Source organism: Lithobates pipiens, unplaced genomic scaffold (assembly GCF_037356315.1).
Source record: "Lithobates pipiens isolate NorthernLeopardFrog02 unplaced genomic scaffold, aLitPip1_a1.2 Scaffold_19, whole genome shotgun sequence".
NCBI classification, from domain to species: domain Eukaryota; kingdom Metazoa; phylum Chordata; class Amphibia; order Anura; family Ranidae; genus Lithobates; species Lithobates pipiens.
The window spans coordinates 222,538,902-222,559,522 of record NW_027507764.1 but is presented as its reverse complement, the minus strand read 5'-3'; the positions used below and the strand labels follow the sequence as shown (position 1 = coordinate 222,559,522).

The following is a 20,621-nucleotide window of genomic DNA, read 5'->3' as shown; positions in this document are numbered from 1 at the left end:
CATCTTGGGTATGGGAATCAGGAAGTGGAGCCTTGCGGCTTCATTTCCCGGTTCCCTACTGCGTATGCGCGAGTCGCGCTGCGCAATAAGGATGGTCCCCGCTGTCTCTGGGATCCGTGTGTTTCCCAGCAGGCAGCGGGGGACCTTCGGAAAGGGTCGTAGATTCTGCGGAAAGGGGCGTAGCTTCTGCAGAATCTACGCCGGAAGTGGGTGCAGATACCTGTACTGTACAGGTACCTGTACGCCCTCCCCCCTGAAAGGTGCCAATTGTGGCGCCGGAGGGGGGGGTTCCAATGAGCGGAAGCTCCACTTTAGGGTGGACCTCCGCTTTAAAATAATCTTGCAGTTGGTGAAAATGAATGAAAGGATCAGCAGTCCCTGCTGCAGAGTCTTCCTCTGTTGTAGGACAAAGAGAAGTGATCAACCATGTAAACAATAACATGTGATCGCTGTGATGATCAATCACCGCAATCACAAAATACCAAGCTCCATGGAATTTGGAATGGCTCAGTACACGTAGGAAGCATTTACCAGGCAGAGCAGCTGCACAATAATATTTATCCAGTGTGGTTTATAAACACCATTGGGTAAATATTCCTTCTGCTGAAATCATACCCGTGAATCACGGGTATGGTTTCACGGGCCGTGATTAAGCCTAGGTTCATATTAAAACACAGTGCAGTGCAATATACAAACATACCAATGAAAACAAATTAAATTTAATAGTCATAAAATTGATATAAAATTCATAAAAATACATAAAGTTCATAAAGTTGATATGTGACAGAACACATGAGCACCAAACGTGTCCAGTGTTTCTATGTGTAAAAACATATGGTGATTCCCTGTGACGGCTGGTACTCAAATTTTTGGGGGGTGCAAACAAACGGAAAAATTCTAAAAAAAAAAAAAACATCAATTGCAGCCTTACTGTGCCATCAATTGCAACCATTGTGACCCATAAAATGCAGCCACTGTGCCCCATAAAATGCAGCCACTGTGCCCATCAAATGCAGCCACTGTGCCCATCATATGCAGCCACTGTGCCCATCAAATGAATGCAGCCTCTGTGCCCATATGCAGCTTATGCCAATCATATGCAGCCTGTGCCCATCATATGAGAGCCTCCTTCACCAATGTCTCACTAGGCCTACCAGAGCCTCAGCCAGCTCTGTAAGCTCAAATTGCATGCCAAATTGGCCCAATGTGAACGTGGGCTAAAAAAGAACCTGAATTTTAAAAAAAACTATCGAGGCTATGATTGTTGATCTCTCTTTTTGAAGATGCTAGTTACATGGCTGTCATGCTGATCCACTGGATTTAGTATTTTCTGAGACAATGACCTGGAAATAGTATTTAAATCAGGAGTAAAAAACAAACAGGGAGGGAAGCACAACAACCATGGTGTAGCATGTTAAAAAAAAAACTATTTTTATAAGCAAGATTAACCACTTTCAGACCGGACCATTTTGCTGGTAAATGACCAGAGGTCTTTTTACACTTTGGCACTGCGCTGCTTTAACTGGTAATTGCGCGGTCATGCAATGTTGTACCCAAACAAAATTTGCGTCCTTTTCTTCCCACAAATAGAGCTTTCTTTTGATGGTATTTGATTGCCTCTGCGATTTTTATTTTTTGCGATATAAACGTAAAAAGACCGCAAATTTTGAAAAAAAATGATATTTTCTACTTTTTGTTATTAGAAAAATCCAATAAACTCAATTTTAGTCATACATTTAGGCCAAAATGTATTCAGCCACATGTCTTTGGTAAAAAAAAAGTCAATAATTGTATATTTATTGGTTTGCGCAAAAGTTGTCACATCTACAAACTAAGGTACGTTTTCTGCAATTTACGCAGCTTTTAGTTTACGACTGCCTATCTCATTTCTTGAGGTGCTAAAATGGCAGGGCAGTACAAAACCCCCCCAAATGACCCCATTTTGGAAAGTAGACCCCCTAAGGAAATTGATAAGAGGCATGTTGAGCCCATTGAATATTTTATTTTTTTGCCTCAAGCGATTGAATAATGACAAAAAAAAATTTTTTTTTTTTTTTTACAAAAAGTTGTCACTAAATGATATATTGCTCACACATGCTATGGGCGTATGTGAAATAACACCCCAAAATAAATTCTGCTGCTTCTCCTGAGTACGGGGATACCACATATGTGGGACTTTTTGGGAGCCTAGCCGCGTACGGGGCCCCGAAAACCAAGCACCGCCTTCAGGCTTTCTAAGGGCGTAAATTTTTGAGTTCACTTCTCACTACCTATTACAGTTTTGAAGGCCATAAAATGCCAAGATGGCACAAAACCCCCACAAATGACCCCATTTTAGAAAGTAGACACCCCAAGCTATTTGCTGAGAGGCATGTTGAGTTCATGGAATATTTTATATTTTGCCACAAGTTGCGGGAAAATTACAAACTTTTTTTTTTTTTTTTTTTTTTTCACAAAGTTGTCACTAAATGATATATTGCTCATGCATGCCATGGGCATATGTGAAATGACACCCCAAAATAAATTCTGCTGCTTCTCCTGAGTACGGGGATACCACATATGTGGGACTTTTTGGGAGCCTAGCCGCGTACGGGGCCCCGAAAACCAAGCACCGCCTTCAGGCTTTCTAAGGGCGTAAATTTTTGAGTTCACTTCTCACTACCTATTACAGTTTTGAAGGCCATAAAATGCCAAGATGGCACAAAACCCCCACAAATGACCCCATTTTAGAAAGTAGACACCCCAAGCTATTTGCTGAGAGGCATGTTGAGTCCATGGAATATTTTATATTTTGCCACAAGTTGCGGGAAAATTACAAACTTTTTTTTTTTTTTTTTCACAAAGTTGTCACTAAATGATATATTGCTCACGCATGCCATGGGCATATGTGAAATGACACCCCAAAATAAATTCTGCTGCTTCTCCTGAGTACGGGGATACCACATATGTGGGACTTTTTGGGAGCCTAGCCGCGTACGGGGCCCCGAAAACCAAGCACCGCCTTCAGGCTTTCTAAGGGCGTTACAGTTTTGAAGGCCATAAAATGCCAAGATGGCACAAACCCCCCCCAAATGACCCCATTTTGGAAAGTAGACACCCCTAAATTTAGGGGTACACTAGTGAGACTAGGTAATAAATGGCGGGTGCCCTGAAACTATAAAAAAATAACTAACCAACCAGCGTCACCTGTAACAGTTATATGGTGATCACTGGTGAAAGGGTTAACTAGGGGGCAATCAGGGGGCTTTATGCGGTAGTATATGGGGGTCCCTGGCGCTATAAAAAGCTGCGGCGAACCTAAATACCTACCTGCCTAACTAGCGTCACCTGTGACACTAATACAGCGATCAGAAAAACGATCGCTTATTAGGCTGGGTTCACACTGGAGCGATGCGGGAACGCCACGAATGCGCGGCGGGTTCCCGCATCGCATGCCTCCCGGCGGCAGTTCACACTGCCCTATGCGAACTGCTGGGAGTGTCAGTGAAATGTTACTGACACCCCCAGATCAGTTCGCATATCGCAGTGCGATCTGCAAACTCGGATCGCATGGTGTGAACACCCATGCGATCCGATTCTGCTGCGGGCCAAAAAAAGGGTCCCGTGCGAATTTGCGGCGGGTGCGGCGGGTGTGGCGGGTGCGGCGGGTGCGGCGAATGGCTGAACTCGAATCGCACAGAGATCGGATGTGATTTGCACTGCAGTGCGGTGCGAATCACATCCGTTCTCATAAACCGCTGCAATGTGAACCCAGCCTTAGTGACACTGGCGACGGGGGGTGATCACGGGGTTAAACCTTTATTGGGGGGGTTAGGGGGGTACCTTAGAACTAAAGGGGGCTAACCCTAACTGCCCTAACAGTTATTAGTCACAAATGACACCCGCCGGGTGATCAGGGGGTTAAACCTTTATTAGGTAATAAATGGCGGGTGCCCTGAAACTATAAAAAATAACTAACCAACCAGCGTCACCTGTAACAGTTATATGGTGATCACTGGTGAAAGGGTTAACTAGGGGGCAATCAGGGGGCTTTATGCGGTAGTATATGGGGGTCCCTGGCGCTATAAAAAGCTGCGGCGAACCTAAATACCTACCTGCCTAACTAGCGTCACCTGTGACACTAATACGGCGATCAGAAAAATGATCGCTTATTAGGCTGGGTTCACACTGGAGCGATGCGGAAACGCCGCAAATCCGCGGCGGGTTCCCGCATCGCATGCCTCCCGGCGGCAGTTCACACTGCCCTATGCGAACTGCTGGGAGTGTCAGTGAAATGTTACTGACACCCCCAGATCAGTTCGCATATCGCAGTGCGATCTGCAAACTCGGATCGCATGGTGTGAACACCCATGCGATCCGATTCTGCTGCGGGCCAAAAAAAGGGTCCCGTGCGAATTTGCGGTGGGTGCGGCGGGTGTGGCGGGTGCGGCGGGTGCGGCGAATGGCTGAACTCGAATCGCACAGAGATCGGATGTGATTTGCACTGCAGTGCGGTGCGAATCACATTCGTTCTCATAAACCGCTGCAATGTGAACCCAGCCTTAGTGACACTGGCGACGGGGGGTGATCACGGGGTTAAACCTTTATTGGGGGGGTTAGGGGGGTACATTAGAACTAAAGGGGGCCCTAACAGTTATTACAGTCACAAATGACACCAATGCAAAAAAAAAAAATGACATTGGTGTCACTGTGACTGGGGGGCAGGGGTAATTGGGGGGGTGATCGGGGGGTAAAGGGGGGGTGTGAGTGTGCCTGGCATGTTCTACTGTGTGTGTAGAGTGTTGGTGCAACTCACCGATCCGCTCTCCTCCGTGTCGGAACGAAAAATACCGACACGGAGGAGAGAATACATCACTTCCTCTCCTGTGTTTACATTACAGGAGAGGAAGTGATGTCACGGGGGATTCCTATTCGTCGGGAGCGATCGCGAGGGGGTGGCCATGAATGAATGGCCGCCCCCTCGTCCCGGATCGCTCCCGGACGAAAACCGACCGCCGCAGGCACCGGGCGGGGGCCCGTTCGGGCCCCCGACCCGCGGGAGGCAAGGGACGTACATGTACGCCAATATGCCTGCCCGTGCCATGCTGTCGACGTACATCGTCGTGCGGCGGTCGGCAACTGGTTAAAAAGAGAACTCAGAACTCAGGGCGCAGGGCAGTCAGAATGCATCTGGGGCTAGGATGGCTGGAGTTTCAGCCAGAAAGCCTTGCTTTGGCCTCCAGCAAGGGAATGGAGCTTCCTAGTGACAGCTGCTTCCAGTCCACACTCCTCTGTTCCCTTGCCAGTGGCCAAGGCAAATCTTCCTGGTTGCCTCTCTGTTTCTGTCCATCCTAGCCCCAGAGGCGTCCTGAGAAGTAGTACAGGGACCTTTTCTGAAGTCAGAACGACTTTAGTAGTGTGCAGTAAGATGGCTCTAATTCACTTACATTGTTTTCTACATGTAGTGCGACCTGAGGCAACTTGGGGCGACTTGAAGTCGGATCCTGAGTTGCCCCTGTCTGAACGGGCTCTGACTGTCATGCTGGGCTCTGTTTTTAATCTTGTGAGTACATCTAACGTTGTTTATTAAAATAGTTTTTAACATGCTACACCATGGGTGCTTCTCCTTTGATTTTTACAGTTGCACAACAAACCCATGCTGGACTGAAGCAGCAATTCCTACGTGAGATTAACAGTGTACTTTATAGCACTCTGGGCTACCTGCAATACCTTACTTTATTCAAGTATTTATTTTTCATATTTATGTTTCATATCAATTCAGTTTCACTTTGCAATACTTTGGTTCACATTGTTTCATACAGCAGGTTCTCAATTAATTCACCAGGCACACCCAACCAGACCATTAGAGGTGGTTTTACCCCTAGGTGTGGTGCGCTGTGATCATTCTGGGTTGATAGCCTTCTATTCCCTTGCTTTAAATCAGGAGTTCTGGCTGCACTCTGACTTTCCAAACTGCATGATTATTCTGTGTAAATGACTAAGAAGGCTCTGAAGTCAGAGATAGCCAAGCAATTGGTATTTTTAGGATGTCAGCAGTGGTGCCATCCATATTTCTTTCAGTATGGGTTACCTTTAAAACATGCACACTGCTTTTTAAAAAAAAGGCCTGATAAAGTTGCATAACCTAATTCTGACCTGACCTACCGATAACAAATTCAGTAAAAGTAAGCCATAGAGGTCATTGTGACCCTTTTCATTTAAAATTCCAAAGAATATCTAGATTGCTTGTTGTGGGTTACATTGTAAATATATTTAAGCATGTATTTTTTAAATGTTTTTTAACAAATGCTCTGTAAAGACTTAGCCCTTGTACACACGGTCGGAGATTCGGACGGAATGTGTCCGATCGGACCGTTTTGTCGGATATTCCGACTGTGTGTGGTCTACATCTGACTGTTTCCATCTGAGTATCCGATGGACCAAGTTTTCCAGCTTGTTGGTAACATTTTCAGACAAAATGCTCTGATCGGACATACTCCAATCATGTGTAGAGAATTCCGATCGGACAAAGTGCCACGCATGCTCAGATCAAATTCCCACACCAAAGCTATTGGCTACTAGCGTGAACGTAGTCCCGTTGTAACGAAATAACGTCATCACGTTCTGAACGATCGGATTTTCCGACAACTTTGTCCGACCGTGTGTATGCAACAGTTTCGGACAAAATCCGTCGGACAAAATCCGACGGATTTGGTTGTCGGAATGTCCGACCGTGTGTACAAGGGCTTAGAGGTAAACAGCACTTAGGGCCTATTCACACATCTATACATCTAAGCCCTTGCACACATGGTCGGAGATTCTGACAACCAAATCCGCTGGATTTTGTCCGAAACTGTTGCATACACACGGTCGGACAAAGTGGTCGCAAAATCTGACGTGATTGCGTTATTTCGTTACGACGGGACTACGTTCACGCTAGTAGCCAATAGCTTTGGTGTAGGAATTTGATCTGAGCATGCGTGGCACTTTGTCCGATCGGAATTCTCTACACACTACACATGATCGGAGTATGTCTGATCGGAGCATTTTGACTGAAAATTTTACCAACAAGTTGGACAACTTGGTCCGTCAGATACTTCGACGGAAACAGTCCGATGTAGACCACACACAGTCGGAATATCCGACAAAACGGTCCGATCGGACACATTCCGTCCGAATCTCCGACTGTGTGTACAAGGGCTTACAATGCTCTTATATGACATATTACTGAATGTTTTTAACACCCCTGTATTAAAGGGTTAGTTCACCTTTACCAAAAAAACTCCCTATGTAGTTAAGGGGCACCTGTAGATAAAAACAAACTGTGCAGTTTTGATTAAAGTTGGATAAGGCTCATGCTGTTGGCGTAGGCCATTTACTGCCTGTCCTGCCTTGTTAGGTTGTTGCTAATACACTCCTAGCCATTACTGCTCAGTCTTACCATCATAGAAGTGAGCTTTCATACCCCTCCATATGTGTGGTCCATTATCTCTTGTGTTGCAGCATCACTGAATTCAGAGCTACTGGGAAAGAGAGAGAAAATGTGAGGGGATTTGAGTGTCTTAATGAACATCCTGGCAACATGGCAGGATGGGATAATTCTATCTCTGGGAGTTTTTTTGATTAAAAATTAAGGTATGTAAATTGCCTACAACCAAAGCAAGGACATTATTTAACTTTGGCCAAATCTGCACAGTTTATTTTTATTTACAGACACCCCTTACCTGCATAGGCAGCTTTTTGGCAAAGATGCAGTAACCCTTTAAAGTGCACTGTCAGCCTTTTTCATACGTGTTAAGGTGTTGACTGAAAGCTGGTTTAAAAATAGCTACCCTGCAAAGTATAGTGTTAAAGGTCTTCTTTGGACTTGTTACAGCAAATAATTGGAGAAGCAGGGCGCTCCTGTTCTTCTATCAGTTGTCATAAAGATTTAAATTTTCTCCAGGGCAGGTGGCAACACCCAAACCTTCATGGTAAATACAGCTTGGAGATTCTAGCAATGGAATACCCGGGAGTTAAAAAAAAGCCAACAGGTGACTCAGGCCTAGCCTTCAACTGTAGATACATTTGTTGTATGGTCACTTTCTCATGAATGACTGTTTCTTGCAGGTTTAACATATAATTTGACCGCTGATGTTGAGAAGAGAGAGAAAAGTCAACAACCCAGGGTATTTTTGGTTTCATCGGGGGAAACAGTTGCTCATATTAGTGAGAAGATACAGCTCACCCACATGAAAGAGAAATGTGACCAGTATCTAGCACATGTAAAGGTAAGCCATTTGTTTGTTCCATTTTTTATAAATACCGTTATATAAAGTGTTTTTAAGAAGTGGAACTCAGATAAAACCATTGACTTTGGATTTCCGCCATAGCAAAAATGTACATATTTACCAAATTAGAAAAGAATGGTGATTCTAAATTTTCCTCTGAATCCATTAATTTCCCTGGTGCTGCAGTCAGTTTGGCCTTACTTGATTTTGTGCTTTGGTATGGTCCAGATCTGACCTTAATTCAACTAAAATGCTCTTTTATGATCTGAAGCATGTAATTTAAGATATATATATATATATATATATATATATATATATATATATATATATATATATATATACACACACACACTATATTCGTAAAAGTATTGGGACCTGCCTTTACATGGACATGAACTTTAGTGGCATCCCAGTCTTAGTCCATAGGGTTCAATATTGAGTTGGCCCACCCTTTGCAGCTATAACAGCTTCAGCTCTGCTGAGAAGGTTGTCTACAAGGTTTAGGAGTGTGTCTATAGGAATGTTTGACCATTCTTGCAGAAGCGCATTTGTGAGGTCAGGCACTGATGTTGGTTGAGAAGGCCTGGCTCTCAGTCTCCGCTCTAATTCATCCCAAAGGTGTTCTATCAGGTTAAGGTCAGGACTCATGTGCAGGCCAGTCAAGTTCCTCCACCCCAAACTTGCTCATCCATGTCTTTATGGACCTTGCTTTGTGCACTGGTACGCAGTCATGTTGGAACAGGAAGGGACCATCCCCAAACTGTTACCACAAAGTTGAAAATAGGAAATTGTCTTGGTATACTGTTACCTTAAGAATTCTCTTCACTGGATCTAAGGGAACAAGTCCAACCCCTGAAAAACAACCCCACACAATAATCCCCCCTCCACCAAATGATTTGGACCAGTGCACAAAGCAAGGTCTATAAAGATATGGATGAGTGCATTTGGAGTGGAAGAACTTGATTGGCCTGCAAAGAATCCTGACCTCAACCCTATAGAACATATTTGGGATGAATTAGAGCGGAGACTGCGAGAGTCTTGTCATCATCAGTGCTTGACCTTACAGATGGGCTTCTGGTAGAATGGTCAACAATTCCCATAGACACACTCCTAAAGCTTGTGGACAGCCTTCCCAGAAGAGTTGAAGCTGTCATAGCTGCAAAGGGTAGGCCAACTCAATATTGAACCCTACAAAGGAAGACTGGGATGGCATTAAATTCATGTGCGTGTAACGGCAGGCGTACCAATACTTTTGGTAATACAGTGTGAAAATATATATACAGTTTTGTATACAGAGATGGGTCTAAATGTCCTTTAAGCACTACACAGAGGTTGCTTGTTTAAACCATTTGTTAATTTCAGATTTGATAGTGGTTAAAGATCACACTTTAAGCTTTTTCCTAAAAGCTCACAACTTTTTCTCACAACTGTCAGTTGTAATTGCAATTGCATAATGATAACAGAAATATGAATTATGCATGTGTTTCTTCTTGGATGTGATATGCTTTTTGGGTGTACTGATTGAGTTGCTTTCTTTCAATGTTAAATACTGTAAATGAAAAAATAAATCTCTGTAGACTGCATCAAAAAAACAACAACATATTTATTCAGAGAAAATACAGAATATAAAAAGCAGTTGTATTTGTATTGAATCTGTTTGTGTTTTATGCATAATATTTATAATATGTATGCAGTGCTAAGGTTTTGATTCATTTTGGACAGTGTAGACCCACTTACATAGATCAAAAGAATCTATATGTGTCCTGCAGTGCTCCTACCTGTATTTTTTTATCTGTAGGAGCAGCAGTCCCAGAGTGTACACATACGGTAAATTTTTTGCAATGCAAAGCAAGTAAATTGCCCATTTTCTACTCATATACTTTTCACTACATGCAAAGAACTTGAAAATGTACACCTTGGAAGTTGGTGGAGTTAATTGAATACTATAAGCAGTGGATAAGGGTTTACTGCGGGTAGTGTTAAGTATAATAAGATGCAGTCTTGCCTTTGGGTAGCTTCAGGTATCCAGTGTGCACTTGCCCTTACACTGTTTGTGTACATTAACCACTTTCAGACCGGACCATTTTGCTGGCTTAAGACCAGACCACTTTTTGCGATTCGGCACTGTGCCGCTTTAACTGACAATTGCACAGTCATGCGACGTGGCTCCCAAACAAAATTGACGTCATTTTTTTTCCACAAATAGAGCTTTCTTTTGGTGGTATTTGATCACCCCTGCGGTTTTTATTTTTTGCTCTATAAACAAAAAAAGAGCGACAATTTTGAAAAACGCATTATTTTTTACTTTTTGCTATAATAAATACGCCCCAAAAATATATATAAAACATTTTTTTTTCCTCAGTTTAGGTCGATACGTATTCTTCTACATATTTTTGGTAAAAAAATCACAATAAGCGGTTATCGATTGGTTTGTGCAAAATGTATAGCGTTTACAAAATAGGGGATAGTTTTATGGCATTTTTATTAATTTTTTTTTACTAGTAATGGCGGCGAGCAGTGATTTTTATTGTGACTGCAATATTATGGCGGACACATCGGACATTTTTGACACATTTTTGGGACCATTGTCATTTATAAAGCAATCAGTGCTATACAAATGCACTGATTCCTGTGTAAATGACACTGGCAGTGAAGGGGTTAACCAGGGGTTGGCAGTGTTGGAGTTAAGTGTGTCCTAGGGGCGTATTACTAACTGTGGGGGACATGGCTGTGTGTTAGTAAACACTGATCTCTGCTCCAATCACAAGGAGCAGAGATCAGTGTCACTTATTGCTAGGCAGAACGGGGAGATGCTGTTTACTTACGCATCTCACCGTTCAGCCTCCCCATGAGAGGATTGCGGGTATCCCTCACAGGGGTCCCGACCGGCGTGTGCCACCGGAGGTGCACACACGATGGCACGGCGGCAATTTTAAATGGATGTACATGTACGCCAATTTGCCTGCCTGTGCCATTCTGACGACATACATCGTCGTACGCCGGTCGGGAAGTGGTTAATGTACTCCTCCAAGTTGGACGTATTAAATAAGAAACAAATGATTTGCTAAGTTTTGATATTGTACAAAGCTGTTGTATATTTGTAGCCATTTGACAAAGCTTAGAGGTTTGAGTGTTAACATCTTGGCTTTGTATAATCGACAGATTAGGTTCTTCGGGTGTGAAATTGGTGAGGGCTTGTCAAATTACTGGCATTGATTTAGCTATAACACCTTTCTTAATAGGAAAGAAAAGGCAAATTCAAATGACCATTGAAAACAGACCCTGAAGACTTTCCAGATTTTCCTGTTAAGAATATTACTGTATATTAATTTGAATGCTGTTAGGAAAAAATTGCCTTGGATATTTATACTACTGGTTCAGTGACTGTACTGGACTATGAATGTAGGAGTAACACCTTTTAATATTCCAAAAGATTTGTATATGCTGTTGAAATAAGTGTCACATTGGTGGCTACTTGTTTGGAAAATGATAACTTCATGCAAGCTGTTGCAGTACATTCTCTGCTTCCTCAGTCTGATTTTTGACTTCACCATCAGAAAAATATAGCAGTCTTCAGTGGTGGAGGCCATACTGATTCTGTCAGCCAACCTATCACCATTAGTTTAACAGACTGATATGCATTTATTAAATAGTAGACACTACACATTTCAAGTTACTGTAATACATGATTTGTGATGCTTTTCCTTGTTTTTAAGCTATTTTTAGGTGGCATTCATCTTGATTTATGGGTGGTAAAATCAGTATAGACACATGCAATAAACTCAAAAGGATTCAAATCAGAATTATAATACTTAGTTGCAAATCCTTCAAAACGGTTTCACAATAGACATGTGCAGTTCATTTCAAATTAAAATATTAACTAATTTCAATGAATCCAAAATAATGAATCAAAATTTCAGACGAAATTCGAATTTGAATAGTTTTCTAATCAAATTAGAATACTTTTTGATTCAAATTTATTTTCTATTCGAAAATAGAATAGAAAATAAAAGAATAGAGAAAAACTAAATAGAAAAAAAAGGGACAGAATAGAAAAAAAAGAATAGAGTAAAATAGAAATAAAACCGAATAGAAAATAAAAGAACAGAATAAAACAGAATAGAAAATTAAGGAATAGAATATAACCATCTTCTGAAATTCGAATTTTGAATTGAATGAATTTGAATTTGAATAGCATAGAAAAGAATAGAAAATAAATTAATAAAATATAAAGAATAGAATAAACAATAGAAGAGAATAGCTTAAAATAGAAATAATATAACAATATAACCATTTTCCGAAATTTGAATTTCGAATATAATAAGTTTAAATTTTAAATAGAATAAATTTGAATTTGAATAGACTAGAAAAGAAAAGAGCAGAATAGAAAATAAAAAATAGAATCTAAAAAACAATAGAATAGAATGTAATAGAATATAACCATCTTCCAAATTCGAATTTTGAATAGAATAAATTTGATTTCAAATGAAATTAAACTCAAATTCGAATGGAATTCGAACAATTCGAATTCCAATAAATGAATTCCGAAAACAAATTAAACGAATTTATGTAAATAACGAAACAAAACAAAATTTGCTGCACATGTCTATTTCACAAATACACCTAAAAAGAAAACTATCATATGCTATAGTTGTATCAAGCACTGTACAATGTTTCATGGTAGGTCAATAGACCGTGTTCTTTATTGGCCAGCCTGACACTATGTAAATATGTATAAATATTGCATTATATTATATACTATATTCTGGTGAGGTTTGAGAGTTGAAATTGATTCTGTAGATTTTGTGAGGTTGGCAGTAATATTTAATGTACCCTTACAATTCCATCTCTGTTCCTTCAGTGTTGTTGAAAATTTTCCATCATTGCCTCCAGGAACACCTCTTCACTGTTAAAGAAAATCATTTGTCACTTCATTACCTTTCCAGTCAACCACTGAATCTGGACCAGCACCTTTAAACATTCCTTGATCATTCAGATCTGTAGTATAGCTCATAGCATATATGCCAATGTTACAATACACTTTCCAGCAACACTGATGTTGTGCAGGGTATGTCATGAATACATTACTCATCAGTCTGAAAATAAATGGGGTATTTTTGTGAAATGTTTATTTTCCATAAATCCTAAGAAGTCAAGGTAAAACTAACAAACTCACAAAAATGTTAGGAGATCCTAACAATTCTGTGAACTAAACACAAAGCCACCATGCAGCCTAAGGTATCTGTGCTGAAGATTAAAATTTTGTTCTTGATAGCAATGACATTGTTCTTATCAAGGTCAAAAATCATAAAGAAAAGCTTTTTATGAATTGAACTTTAGGATATTGTTTTATATTTAGCAGTTTTTGAAATTGCTAAATATACATAAAGAGATACTGTCTTTCATAATGTGAATCAAAGTGACAGTGCCTCCTGATCGCCTTCCTCACAATGAAGGTATTCTTGCTACATCCTGAGTCCTGCCTCCTGCCACGGAGCCCTTTCCCAATTGCTGTAATGGAGAGGGGTTTCCAGGAATGAGGAAACAGGTGATCTCATCCATGTGACAGTTTCCGAGACAGAGTGATCAATCACCTAAACATTGGCACGTGGATGAGGGGAAAACCGAAGAACAGACAGCGAGCTAGAGTCAGAATTAGACAGTCAAAATTCCTAAACCGGGATGATTGAGGAGTGCGTTTGGCCCCCGAAACGCATTGGTTTTTCTGCTATGAATCAGTTTTGTTATTAAAACTGGACTTTTGGATGGATGTTTGGCGTTCTCATTGAACTGTATGTACATGGAGAAGTGGGCACAAGGATGAAGCTTTCTCAGAGTGGACTGCCACAGTGTGGAGGTGGTGAGGGAACATTGATTACATACATAGTAAATTATGGTTGGGGAGTGGGAGGAGGCTATCAAAAACAGTGTCGATTTAAAGTGGTTGTAAAACTCAGTCATGGAATCTGAGAAAAGCAAATATATCTGTAGTGTTTACTTTTCTCTCTACAAAGCTCTACGTGTCATTTCTTTCTGGTGCTTTGCTCCTCTGTTATCAGCATGAGCTACTGCTGAGAAGTTTTCTTGACACAAGAGATAAAATGTGTAATGGGGAGGGAGCTCAGCACGGAGCTTGGCTATTCACACCACACTTCTTCTGCTGTGTGACTTTCTTTTCTCCAATTAGCTCTCACACTCTAACTGCAGCTCTCTGCCCCCTCCTCTGTGCGCCTGACAGATGAAGAAGGACTTTAACACCATTCTGCCCCTTTTAAGGGGTTTAGGAAAGATAGGGCACCAGATAAACAAGTAAAACCTATGTAGGAGGATTTGTTTAATCTATGTGTATTATCTGAGGCTGTTCACCTGACTGGGTATATGTGAAGGTTTACATCCACTTTAAGGTGTCTTTTCTTTAAATAGCGGGCTGCTGAATTGCATTCCAGTATTTGACACCCTCAGAGAGTTTTCTCTTTCTCACCTCCCACCATGATTATCGTACTCTGAAAAGATGAAAAAGGCATCATAAGATGTGTTTGCCTGAGAAGCTTGTAAAGCAATTATAAACATGCCTTAAACCCTTTGGAAATTACAGCGGTACAAACAACCTTTCATAACCATGATGGTTCCTGTACTATTATGTGGTCTCCAAATGTAGATACAGTGTTTTGAAAGAATATTCATACTACTTGACATTTTCCACATTTTATCGTGTCACAACCAAAAATGTAAATGTATTTTATTGGGATTTTATGTGATAGACCAACACAAAGTGGCACATAAATGTAAGGAAAATGCTAAATGGTTTTCATTTTTTTTTTTACAAATAAATAACTGAAAAGTTTGGTGTGCATTTGTATTCAGCCCCCTTTACTCTGATACCCCTACTTGAAATCTAATGGAACCAATTGCCTTAAAAAGTCATCTAATTAGTAAATAGAGTGCACCTCTGTAATTTATTCTCAGTATAAATACAGCTTTTATGTGAAGCCCTCTGAGGTTTGCTAGAGAACCTTAGTGAAAAAACAGCATCATCAAGGCCAAGGAATACACTAGACAGGTCGGGGATAAAGTTGTGGTGAAGTTTAAAGCAGGGTTAGGTTATAATAAAAAATAAAAAAACAAGCTTTGAACATCTCACTGAGCACTGTTCAATCCATCATCCGAAAATGGAAAGAGTATGGCACAACTGCAAACCTACTAAGACATGGTCCACCTAAACTGACAGGCCGGGCAAGGAGAGTCTTCATTGGAGAAGCAGTCAAGAGACCCATGGTAACTCTGGAGAAGCTGCAGAGATCCACAGCTCAAGTGGGAGAATCTGTTCACAGAACAACTATTAGCCGTGCTCTCCACAAATCTGGTCTTTATGGAAGAATGGCAAGAAGAAAGCCATTGTTGAAAGAAAGCCATAAGAAGTCCAGTTTGCATGAAGCCACGTGGGGGACATAGCAAACATGTGGAAGATAGTGTTCTGCTCAGACATGACCAAAATGTTACTTTTTGGCCTAAAAGCAAAATGCTATGTGTGGTGGAAAACTAACGCTGCACATCACCCTGAACACACCATCCCCATGTGAAACATGGTGGTGGCAGCATCATGTTGTGGGGATGTTTTTTTTCAGCAGGGACAGGGAAGCAGGTCAGAGTTGATAGAAAGATGGATGGAGCCAAATACAGGGCAATCTTAGAAAAAAAACTGTTAGAGTCTGCAAAAGACTTGAGGCATTGGCAGAGGTTCACCTTCCAGCAGGACAAGAACCCTAAACATACAGCCAGAGCTACAATGGAATGGTTTAGACCAAAGCATATTCATGTGTTAGAATGGCCCAGTCAAACTCCAGACCTAAACCCAATTGAGAATCTGTGGCAAGACTTGAAAATTGCTGTTCACAGACACTCTCCATCCAATCTGGCAGAGCTTGAGCTATTTTGCAAAGACGATTGAGCAAAAAATGTTACTCTAGATGTGCAAAGCTGGTAGAGAAATCCCTAAAAAGACTTGCAGCTGTAATTGCGGAGACAGTTAGTTCTACAAACTATTGACTCTAGGGGGCTGAATACAAATGCACGGCACACTTTTCACATATTTATTTGTAAAAAATGTGGAAAACCATTTATCATTTTCCTTCCACTTCACAATTATGTACCACTTTGTGTTGGTCTATCTCATAAAATCCCAATAATATACATTTACATTTTTGGTTGTAACATGGAAAAATGTGGAAAATGTTAAGGGGTATGAATACTTTTTAAAGGCATTGCATATGAATACCACAATCAGAAAACCTTCACATTTATATCAGATAACTGATACAGCTTACTGGGTTTAAAGTTTTTAGCCAAGTCCAAACATACCCATAGCAAAATGACTAATTATAGAGAGGAGGGAACCAGAGAATGTCGTTTTATCTAACATTGTAAAGTTTGTCATTTGAAATCTAGCAATTGACAAAATTCTTGAGGTTTGGTTGCTGACTGGGGTGTATTTTCTCTCCTATTACATGGAACAGAAAAGTACTTTGGTATTCTTTTTCTTTCATTTATTCTTTTTTTTATTTTAAAGCCTACCTCCAGCCTAAATAATTATTATTAGTATCATACAGGATTTATATTGCGCCAACAGTTTGTGCATTTCCGCTTTACAACATTAAGGGCAGACAGTACAGTTGCAATACATTTTAATACAAGAGGAAGCAGAGGACCCTGCTCGTTAGAGCTTACAATCGAAATAAATTAAACATTTCATTTCCCCCGACCTCTAAAAATAAAAAAAAGGCAGCGTTTGCGGCAATAGGTACCTCCCCTTTGGTGCTGACCCCTTACCCATACTCACCACTCTGAGATCCTCTTCCAGTTTTGCTTTAAACAATATATAAGTAAAGCTCCGTACACATTGATATAATATTGTCCAAAATCAGCCAGTACAGAGTAGTAGATAGAGGCCGACGGTCTGCTCTGCTCTTACCCTAAAACCAGCAGCCAACCAGCATCCGATCAGCATCCAGCTGCGTGCGCTGACCAGTGTGTTCTGGCGGGGGGGGGGGGCAGTGGTGGTGGGACCCCCTGCCAGAAGTCCGAACACAATAGCTCAGCGGGGAGATCTGTGCTAAAATTACATCATTAGTACAGCGACCTTCATCCAGAGCTCCTCCGTTTTTTGCGTTCAGCCTCTCGGGCTGAACAAAGAAAAAAATTACCGTGTGTACCAGGCTTTAGCCTTGTAGGTAGGCATTAAAGATGAGCCTTTAATCATTTGTAATGTTTGTGTACATGTGTTGCCCATCTTCATGGAATATTAAAGTGTATTTATAGCTAAACCCTTTTTTAGATGGAGTGGGGAAGGATACAAACAGCTGTGACAGTAGTATTGCTTTACAGTTGTTACCAAAACAAGAGGTGAAGTTGAATGTTCCAATGTGTGGACACTTGTTCTGGCAAAAAGTGTCTAAGAGGGGAATTCCCTTCATATTGTAAAGATTTCCTTTTACTTTCTGTTGTGTGTCTAGAACAGGAAGTGAAGGGAAAACTTCCCAACTGCATTAACACTGTAGATGAATATTTACTAACTGTTGGAGAAAGAGTTCTGACTAGAAGTGTATAGGTCATTGGCAAGGCGATAATTTGTGAGTGTTGGCAGCAAATGTGTGTATGAGGAATTGTGCATAATTGGCCACTTTACTGGTAAAGTTTAAAAAACATTCCGCACAAATACTCCAAACTACTAAATTGAGGAATTTACTGGTACTACTAAAGTATTATAAAAAAATTATAAAAAATGTCAAATGTTTATTGTACAAAGGTTAAAATGTATATGGACAATGAAAAGGCTAATAGAAACATTGAAAATAAAATATATGATAATCTTCAGCATCATCCCTGCTGTGATTGGGTGATAAGTTGCTTGCTGTGACTTTGATGCATTTCACGAGTCACTGCCCACTTCATCAGGAAGAAAACTCCAGCCAAGCTCTATAACAATAAGAAATACATCTTTGTCAATTTACACAAAAATATAACTGTTCAGTGGAGCTGTTTCCACCAATTTTGAGATAGAAGCTCAACATATCATATATGTATAGAAAAACATACACAGGCAAATGCACCACTATTACCAGCAGTTGTTGCCAATTTCCACAGTGGATACTGTAGGCCAATTCATTAGGCATATAGATGCACCTTAAAGTGGAAGTAAACCCATCGATTTAAACAGTTAAAAAAAAAAGGCAATGCGGAAATGCTAACTACACATTGGCTGTGCTCTCAGCCAAACTATCAAACCATCCAGTGGCTGGTGTCATAACGAATCACATGTGCAGCACCATAGCAGTTGAAGATTAAACAGAGGCAAAGATGGCAGCTTCCTTGGCTGAAAACAATCACTATTCAGGTCACTATTCAAGCCAGAGTTGGTAGTGAAAAATATCTATGATATGGCAATCATTGCAATAATTTATGTCACACGATATTTGCACAATTTTTTGGGGAAAAAAGACACTTTCATGGATTAAAAAAAAGCAGTAAAGTTAGACAAATTTTTTGGATAATGTGAAAGATGATGTTACGCCGAGTAAGTATATACCCAAAATGTCATGCTTTGAAATTGCGCACACTCGTGGAATGGCGACAAACTATGGTACTTAAAAATCTCCATAGGGGACACTTTCAAAATTTCAACAGGTTACCAGTTTAGAGTCACAGAGGAGGTCCAGTGCTAGAATTATTGCTCTTGCTGTAAAGATCATGGCGATATCTCACATGTGTGATTTGAACACAGTTTACATTTGCGGCCACGACTTACATATGTGTTCGCTTATGCCCGAGCATGGAGGGACGGGGCGCTTTAAATATATATATATTTTTTCTAATTAATTTTTTTTACACGGTCTCTTTAAAAAAAAAGTCTGATCATTTTTATTGCTGTCACAAGGTACTCTTTGTGGGGGGATCTGTGGTCCAAATCCCTCCCTTGCACTCATGTTTTTCACTTTAATGCATCCCATGCATTAAGGTGAAAAAACTTCTGGCAGTGAGAAGCCCCCCAGCCCCCCCCCCCCCCGTTTTACTCACCTGAGCTCTGTATTTCCCTTGGCGGAGACGCGCTGTCCCTCGCAGCACGGGGTTGCAGCTCTTGATTGGATAGTTTGATAGCAGTGTAGCCATTAACTCCCACTGCTGTCAATAAAATCCAATGGCACGGGCGCCGGGAGGCAGGGCCGAGTCCAGCATTTGTGTCTATGGACGCTGAATGCTGGACTCGGGAGCGCGCTCACAAGGCAACCCCCTGGGAGAGTGCTTTTCCTAGGGGGTTATCTGATGCGAGGAGTAGCCACAAGAGCCGCCGAGGGACTCCAGAAGATGGCGAACAGGGCCACTCTGTGCAGAATGAGCTGCATAGTGGAGGTAAATATGTTTGTTTATTTTAATTATAAAAAAAAACAAAGTCTTACAATCGGCCAAGAGCATTGGCACCCCTGCACATAAAAGTATTCAAAACACCAAAATGCGCTTTGAAATACTAGTGATTTTTTTTTTTAATTGGCGCCATTGGCAGCCGAGTAAACTGGAAGTGATGTCATGACATTGCTTCCGGGTCACTAGATCGGAGACCCGATCGAAGCAGATTCCGGCTTCATTCAGGTCTTCGGCCAGCCAGCAGATGTGGCGGCTGGACGCTCGTGCTGGCATGGGACGGGAGAGCCTGTGAGAGACCCGTGGAAGGTGGGGGGGGGGCATCCCCTCCTGCTCCTTAGGATAACAGCTGAGTGTTTTTTTAGCCACGTCAGTTGTTATCCCAAGAAAGCCAACCGCTGCCAGCTGCAGGCATCACCCTGGTACAACCCCTTCAAGCCAAGGCAGTATGGTCAATATGAAGGGGTTGCAATGCATCTATATGGCTATTGAACTGACCTATCCGCTGTGGAAATTGCCAACAACTGGTCGTAGTAGTGGTATATTTGCCTGTGTATGTTTTTCTATACATATATGATAGGTATGTTAAGCTTCTATCTCAAAATAGGTGGAAACAGCTCCACTGAACAGGTATGTTGTGTGTAAGTTGACAAAGATGTATTTCTTATTGTCATAGAGCTTGACTAAAGCAGGTAGCAACACATTAAATGTGTCAAAGTCACAGCAAGCAACTCTTCACCCAATCACAGCAGGGATGATGAGGAAACTACCTAACAGTATCATATATTTTTATTTGTGAATGTTTATATCAGTCTTTCATTGTCCATATGATTTTTAACCTTTGTACAATAAACATTTGATATTTTTTACAATACTTTAGTAGTACCGGTAAAGTTCTCAAATTAGTAGTTAGGGGCATTTGTGTTGTATTCTTAGGATGTGGTATAAACATGTTCAAAA

General features: G+C 41.1%; 1 protein-coding gene across 1 annotated transcript in view; it reads left to right on the top strand.

The window, feature by feature from the left end:
* The window catches only part of ITGA9 (integrin subunit alpha 9), a 569,728-nt gene that overhangs the window by 220,592 nt on the left and 328,515 nt on the right, over positions 1-20,621 (top strand). Inside the window, exon 15 of the mRNA XM_077491718.1 lies at positions 8,089-8,249. Within this exon, the coding sequence (XP_077347844.1) occupies positions 8,089-8,249 (161 nt within the window). The remainder of the gene's footprint in view (positions 1-8,088; positions 8,250-20,621) is intronic.